This window comes from Salvelinus fontinalis, chromosome 11 (genome assembly GCF_029448725.1).
Source record: "Salvelinus fontinalis isolate EN_2023a chromosome 11, ASM2944872v1, whole genome shotgun sequence".
Lineage (NCBI taxonomy): Eukaryota > Metazoa > Chordata > Actinopteri > Salmoniformes > Salmonidae > Salvelinus > Salvelinus fontinalis.
The window spans coordinates 29,007,784-29,015,528 of NC_074675.1; the positions used below are offsets into that span (position 1 = coordinate 29,007,784).

Sequence of the window (7,745 nt, forward strand, 5' to 3'; positions counted from 1 at the left end):
CTAGGAGGCTCGACCGTTGGAGATGCTGTGAGAGCTTGAGCTCTGGGTCAGGGGTTTTCAAACCTTTATTGCCCAGGGACCCCTGTCCAGGCAAGCCGGCGACCATATATTAGCAAAACATCTAAGTCATGTCTTGTCTTATCAGGTGAATGATAATGGCAAGAAGAATGAGGTAATCAACATTTTAAAATGAATAGATTTGGTAGACATTGTTTTGACCTCCCCTTACTTCATTGGAAGAGGAAGTGTAAACTCTAACATAATCTATTAGCTAGCTAGAAGGTAGCTAAAGGCATCTTGGCAGTGTAAAGAAAATGTTGCTGTTGTAAAGCACATTTTCTGCAATTCTACAAATTCTTTCATTGAGCTGAAAGACAATTTTTGCAGTTTTAAAGCAAAGTTACTGCAATTTTATGCATTTTGCCATGGCTAGTTCTGTGATCCTCTGCTCAAACATTATACCAAAATCAATGGGCATGTGTTCTGACTACCCGGTTCTGGGAATTTTATATTAGTGATGGGCAGTTCTGCTTTTTTTACTGACTGATCTTTTCAACTCGTTCAGTAAAATGAACAAATATTTAGACTAGTTTGATTCAGATTTGATTCTAGATTTGATTCTGTAATGCCCAGGGCACGCAGGACCCCCTAACAGCGAACAATGAACTGAATTCTCTGCGTGCCTGGCAGACATCTCAGCTTAGATGTCGTCCCACCTCAAGGTCAACCTCGACAAAACGGAGCTGCTCTTTCTTCCGGGGTAGGCCTGCCCGCTCCAAGACATCGCCATCACGGTTGACAACTCCATGGTGGCCCCTTCCCAAAGTGGGAACCTTGTCGTGACCTTGGACAACACCCTGTCATTCTCTGCAAACATCAAAGCAGTGACTTGCTCCTGCAGGTTGATGCTCTACATCTTTTGAGTGTGACCCTACCTCACACAGGAAGCAGCACAGTTCCTAATCCAGGCACTTCTCATCTCCCGTCTGGACAACTCGCTGTTGGCTGGGCACCCCGCTTTTCCATCAAACCCCTGCAACTTATCCAGAATGCAGCACGCCTGGTGTTCAACCTCCCCAAGTTCTCCCATGTCACCCGGCTCCTCCGCACACTCCACTGGATTCCAGTCGAAGATCGCATTCACTACAAGACCATGGTACTTGCCTACAGAGCAGCAAGAGGAACTGTCCTTCCCTACCTTCAGGCTATGCTCAAACCCAACACCCCAACACAAGTACTTTGTTCTGCCACCTCTGGTCTATTGGCCCTCTGACACCTACGGGAGGGCAGCTCCCGCTCAGCCCAGTCAAAGCTCCTCTCTATCCTGGCACCCTAATGGTGGAACCAGATTCCCCCTGAAGCTAGGACAGCAGAGTACCTGCCCATCTTCCAAAAACACCTGAAACCCTACCTCTTCAAAGAGTATTTTAAATAATCCCAAAGCACCCCCTTCTCCCCCCACCCCCAAAAAACAAACACTCGCTCAACTCCCCCCTCCCCCTACTAGCACTGACTTACTTCATTGAACAAAAATGTATTACTTAATTAAAATGTGATTTCAGTTTTTTTTATTTTATACATTTGCAAAAAATTCTAAAAACCTGTTTTTGCTCTGTCATCATGGCGTATTTTGTGTAGATTGAGCAATTTAATCAATTTTAGAATATAGCGTAACAAAATGTGGGAAAAGTAAAGGGGTCTGAATACTTTCCCGAATGTACTGTATGTATTCAACTGACCAGATGTATATGCCTCTAGAGGCTACTTAAGTATGTGTAACAGTATAACTTTACGGCGTCCCCTCACCCCGACACGGGCGCGAACCAGGGACCCTCTGCACACATCAACAACTGACACCCACGAAGCAGCGTTACCCATCACTCCACAAAAGCCGCGGCCCTTGCAGAGCAAGTGACGTAACTGATTGAAATGCTACTAGCGCGCACCCGCTAACTAGCTAGCCATTTCACATCCGTTACACTCACCCCCCTTTCAACCTCCTCCTTTTCCGCAGCAACCAGTGATCCGGGTCAACAGCATCAATGTAACAGTATAACTTTACGTCTTCCCCTCGCCCCGACACGGGTGCCAACCAGGGACCCTCTGCACACATCAACAACGGTCGCCCACGAAGCGTCGTTACCCATCGCTCCACAAAGGCCGCGGCCCTTGCAGGGCAAGGGGCAACCCTACTTAATGTCTCAGAGCAAGTGACGTAACTGATTGAAATGCTACTAGCGCGCACCCGCTAACTAGCTAGCCATTTCACATCCGTTACATATGTATGTTTCACAGTGGAGTATGTATGACCTGATGAAGATCAAACTCAGATCGAAACGTTGGGTTCATTGTGAGTCTGATTAAATCACCATGGGAGCATACCAGAGTTGTGTACATTCCCTTTCTCTTTGATACGTTCTTCTGTCCTGCACGTGACATGGTGAATGTGCATATTTATCACATGCTGGCTGCTTACAGACCACATCGTTTATTATTGCCACACACCTTGATACTAGGCCCAACGCGATAGGAACTCAGGTCCCCCAGAAGAGAGGACTGCAATTTGGTAACTTCAATGTTACCAAATGATAAATAGACATAACAAAGTAGCACCACACCTTGTCAAAATCAAAGAAATCAAACAAAGGAAGACATTAACAACGTACAGACTCAGTGACTACAGACCAAGACTATGTAAGCACTGTGGGTCCGGTGAACTAGAGAATGAGCAGCATTTCCTACCCCACTGCCCAAAATGTCTCAAAAGGTATTTAACTCCTGATATTTCAAGAAATCATTTTTGAACTGCCTGTTGAGAAGAAAATCTGCATTTTGTTAGGAGAAAATGTAGAGAACGTAGATCTTGCTGAAGATTATGTCCTAGCCTGTAATACTATAAGAGAGAAAATAGCTCCTGCAAATGTCAAACACATGAGCCCTTGTTAGATTTCAATTAATTGTTTTTGTTAATATATATTATTATTGTTGCTCAAACATCTTAATTTATGTAATACTTCATATACATTGTTTTGGTAACAGTGGCAACCCCCCACTCATGCCAATAAAGCATTAATTAATTAATCAGAGAGAGAGAGAGAGAGAGAGGGAGAGCGCAATATGGTTGAAACGGAGAGAGGTTTCAGAAAGCTTCAGAAGGGAGGGATGAAAAGGTGGTCATCAACTCTTTTCAACGTGTTTATTTGTGATAAAGAATAAATATACATTCGTATTTTGGATCGATTCAAACTCAAACACACAAACACACAAATTTATGTCACAGGGTACGTCGCAGCCTGTGATGACGGAAGAATAAAAACTGTTCCCTCACAACCTTATCTTCCCTTAACACCCACAGAAAAAGAGGAGGGTTTAGATAAGTGACATTTTACCAACGCCCCTTCCCTCCATCCACCTATCATGACATTTCCACTTCTCTGGCCTCTGAACTTAACAGTCAGTTTGTATCCCATACCAAGGTCATCCTGCACCAGTAGGGGTCAAAGGTTCAAGAGCAATAGGTTAAAGGTCAGTTCAGATAGCTATAGCCAGCCAGCCAGCGATCAGGAACATGCCCCCATAAGGAGCCAGTTTCCTCAGCACAGGGTCCTCCGTCAGGGCCTGGTGGTACAAGGACCCACAGAACGCCCCTGTGCCCAATACCAGGAGGGTGCCGGCCTGCAGAGAGAAGACAGGGAAAGTGAGTGTGTGCTTCTCTGCTTATTATCAAGACCCATATGTACAGTTTTTGGCACAAACAGCATTCAAAATGTGTCATACAGTATCTGAAAAGACATGTCCTTGGTCCACAAATCGCAAATACAAAACAAAACAGAGAATACATGCAGACGGAGGATTAGAATAAACCATAGAGAGGTGTTTTCTATTACAAAAATATAGTGTTCTATTGAATTATATTATTATAATGATGGGAGGGTAGCATACAGTACATACCACAGCAGGTTTCCTACAGCGAGAGGCACCCAGCAGAGCTATGCTGTGGTAGAAGTGGTACTTGTTGGCCGTCTCATAAAGCTGGGGAGGATAGTTTAACTAGGCAAGTCAGTTAAGAACAAATTCTTACTTACAATGACAGCCTACCAAAAGGCCTCCTGCGGGGACAGGGGGCTGGGATTAAAGTAAAAAATGAAATAAAAATATAGGGCAAAACACACATCACGACCAGAGAGACACCACAACACTACATAAAGAGATAGCTAAGATAACAACATAGTGTCACGTTCCTGACCTTATTTCCTTTGTTTAGTCTTTGTTTAGTTAGTCAGGATGTGAGCTGGGTGGGCATTCTATGTTTTGTGTTTCTATGTTGGGTTTGTTGTTTGGCCTAATATGGTTCTCAATCAGAGGCAGGTGTTTGTCATTGTCTCTGATTGGGAACCATATTAAGGTAGCCTGTTTTCACTGTTTGTTTGTGGGTGATTGTTCCTGTTCCAGTGTACCAGTGTACCAGTGTTTAGTGTTCAAGTTACGGGACTGTATCGTCTTCGTTCCTTTTTGTCGGTTTGTTGTTTTGTTCGGTGCTTAAGTATTTCCCATTAAATATGGATGATATTCACGCTGCATCTTAGTACTCCTCTCTTTCACCCGAAGACAGTCGTTACATTACCTCAATTACCTCGACTAACCGGTGCCCCCGCACATTGACTCTGTACCGGTTCCCCCCTGTATATAGTCTCGCTATTGTTATTTTACTGCTGCTCTTTAATTACTTGTTACTCTTTATTTCTTATTCATATTTTTTTAACTGCATTGTTGGTTAGGGGCTCGTAAGTAAGCATTTCACCTGTTATATGCGGCACATGTGACTAATAAAATGTTATTTTATTTTGAAGTTGACAAGGAGGAAGGAGGTGGTATAACCTTCCCATATGTTAATTAAATGGTATCAAAACAGTGTATTAGTATATTGGTAGTGGTCGCAATTTATAATATAAATAATGCACCTATTAACAAATTAAATCCCAGCCCATTCTCCAACTTTGGGCCAATACTCTAGTCATACCATATGAAAACAATAACACTTACCACTCTCGAGTAATCTTCTGGATCTTTGTTTTTGAAACCTGAATAAAACAAATAGGAGATATTGTAAAGGGTCATGGCAGCTGAACAGTAAGGGTAGGGCCACATAAAATACAGTGTATTGTATCCTGTGTGTGTGTCACTTGATCATAAAGTGTTTAGCCTACAGCATATATATCCTTCAGCGCGGATTTTTTATTAGGCTAGGTTTCATTTACAGTAGTAAACTACAGCCGGAAAGCACAGATACATTGTTATTATGCATTTCTACACCATGCTGTCTGGACTGGACTGGACTATCCCATCCCCATGGCCAAATGAGTGACATGAAGCAGCGATAGCCTATCCTGCAGCGTTTACAAAACAGCAGACTGCTTTTAACGTTAACAACACAATCATGCAATCTGTTTGTCATGCAGCGCACAATGATAAAATGTGGATTCTTACCATGCGCTCCGTATGCCCCCGCTGCGACAGCGAGTGCCCCCGACACTCCTGCTAACCTCTGCACAACCAAAGACGTGGCCATTGCTGTGTATCACAAGCTGACAAATGACGGTGAAAGATGAAGGAAACTGCGTGCGGTAGGGACTCGTTTGTGAGAGCACATCCTCCTGCAGAGTTGTTTCCTGAGCCAAAATGGCGCCCGCTGTGTTACAGTTTCAGTGTCTGGTATAGATTTCATAACTCTGAAGTGGAACCAAATGTTAAAGGTTTTCCCTTTCATCTGTATAGTGCAGTGGCAACCCGTCATTCAGGGCATTTTGATCCCCACCATGTTTTTGTTGGCTGTTTTGAATGTTATTTTGGCATTTTTATTTTTTATTTCACCTTTATTTAACCAGGTAGTCAAATTGAGAACACGTTCTCATTTACAATTGCGACCTGGCCAAGATAAAGCAAAGCAGTTCGACACATACAACAACACATAGTTACACATGGAGTAAAACAATCATACAGTCAATAATACAGTGAAAAATAAGTATATATACAATGTGAGCAAGTGAGGTGAGATAAGGGAGGTGAAGGCAAACAAAATATATATATAAATAAAAATATAAAAAAAGGCCATGGTGGCGAAGTAAATACAATATAGCAAGTAAAAAACACTGGAATGGTTGGTTTGCAGTGGAAGAAAGTGCAAAGTGAAAGTGAAAGTGCATTAATACATTTCAGTTTGCAAACAATGTAAAAAATAATATCATTGAGTTAATAAAGTTGTATTTTTTGCTTTCATGAGTAAGGCAGTTCCAAAATGCAGGTTTTTCAGCCTAACTCAGTGCTTTCTGTGGTGGTGGAGCAGCCAGAGGAAAATGAGTAGCATAGAGCTTGCTAATGATCTCTGTAGTTGCGCCGTGATTGGCTCACTTGTGGGGACACTATGTCACCAAAAAAATCTAAGGGGAGAGATTAGGAATTGTAGCCTCCTCGCCCTTCTGCAGCTTGCCTGCCAATGCATGCTTGTCCCAACCAAGCACCCAAGCTAACTGACCAAAGTTGACTAGCTTGCAAGCTGGCTATTTCCAGACACAAATAAGAGAAAACCTCACTCTGACCATTTTGCTCGCCGTAGCAGAGCTGGTTAGGCTATTTACATGTTAACTAGAGCATTCTTGACTAACCATTACTTTTTTTTTTGTCTACTTTTACTGACACCGGTCATATTTAAAGGGTGTTGCACGTTCATAAATTCATCAGTTGTTCTGAATTTTCAAACGCAAGAGATACGCTGACTTGAAAAGTTGTTCAAGTTCTAGCCAGCTAACCAAATGACACCTGCATATCTTGCTGTGTATAGCCACTGAAAAACGATATGAGGGGAAAAAGTCAGTCACTCACCTACTCCTCCAATGGCATGACATGACATCCTCCTAGCAGCTAGCTAGCTATCTAGCTAACGTTAGGCTCTGTGTTTTTAGCTTGCTACATATACATACATATGCTAGCCTATTAGCCACGTTATGACTGACTTGTGATCATTGCCCTTGCTAGTTTGATTGTATTGACATTCCCAGCCTTAGTTACATTAGTCCGTTTTTGTCCAGAATATTGAGTCAATGAAACTGAAACAGTGCATCCCGAATGGAGGCAGCAAACAATGTACCAGGCCAGCTGTGATTTACAACCTGATCGCAATGTTTTTTGTACTATCAGGAAATGTATTGGTTAATTCTATTATATTCATTCTGCCAACATGCCTTTGTATATGTCATGGAAAGCCCTTCAGTAAAAATACTTTAAAGTACTACTTAAGTAGTTTTTTGGGGTATCTGTACTTTATTTTACTATTTATATTTTTGCCAACTTTTACTTTTACTTCACTACATTCCTAAAGAAAATAATTAACTTTTTACTCCATACATATTGACTGACACCCAAAAGTAATTGTTCAATTTTGACAGGAAAATGGTCCACTTATCAAGAGAACATTACTGATCATCCCTACTGCCTCTGATCTGACGGACTAAACACAAATGCTTTGTTTGTAAATTATGTCTGAGTGTTGGAGTGTGCTCCTTGCTATCCATCCATAATAATAAAATAAAATAAATTGTGCTGTCTGGTTTGCCTAATATAAGGAATTTGAAATGATTTATACTTTTACTTTTAATACCTAAGTATATTTTAGCAATTCCATTTACTTTGATACTTAAGTATATTTAATACCAAAAACTTTTAGACTTTTAATCAAGTAGTATGTTACT

The 7,745-nt window shown here is 41.7% G+C and overlaps 1 protein-coding gene across 2 annotated transcripts; it reads right to left on the reverse strand.

Annotated features, from left to right (window-relative positions):
* Positions 1–3,182: 3,182 nt before the first annotated feature.
* Positions 3,183–5,692, reverse strand: LOC129865455 (transmembrane protein 256-like). 2 transcript variants are annotated; one of them, XM_055938266.1, is made up of 4 exons: positions 5,488–5,692; positions 5,044–5,081; positions 3,952–4,050; positions 3,183–3,675 (listed from the first exon to the last, which is right to left on the reverse strand). In XM_055938266.1, exons 1-4 carry the CDS (start codon positions 5,567–5,569, stop codon positions 3,532–3,534), a joined length of 363 nt encoding a protein of 120 aa, XP_055794241.1. In that variant the 5' UTR covers positions 5,570–5,692; the 3' UTR covers positions 3,183–3,531. The 2 variants fall into 2 exon arrangements, with proteins under 2 accessions (XP_055794241.1, XP_055794242.1); XM_055938267.1 differs by having other exon boundaries at positions 3,952–4,032; positions 5,488–5,687.
* Between the last annotated feature and the right edge of the window lie 2,053 nt (positions 5,693–7,745).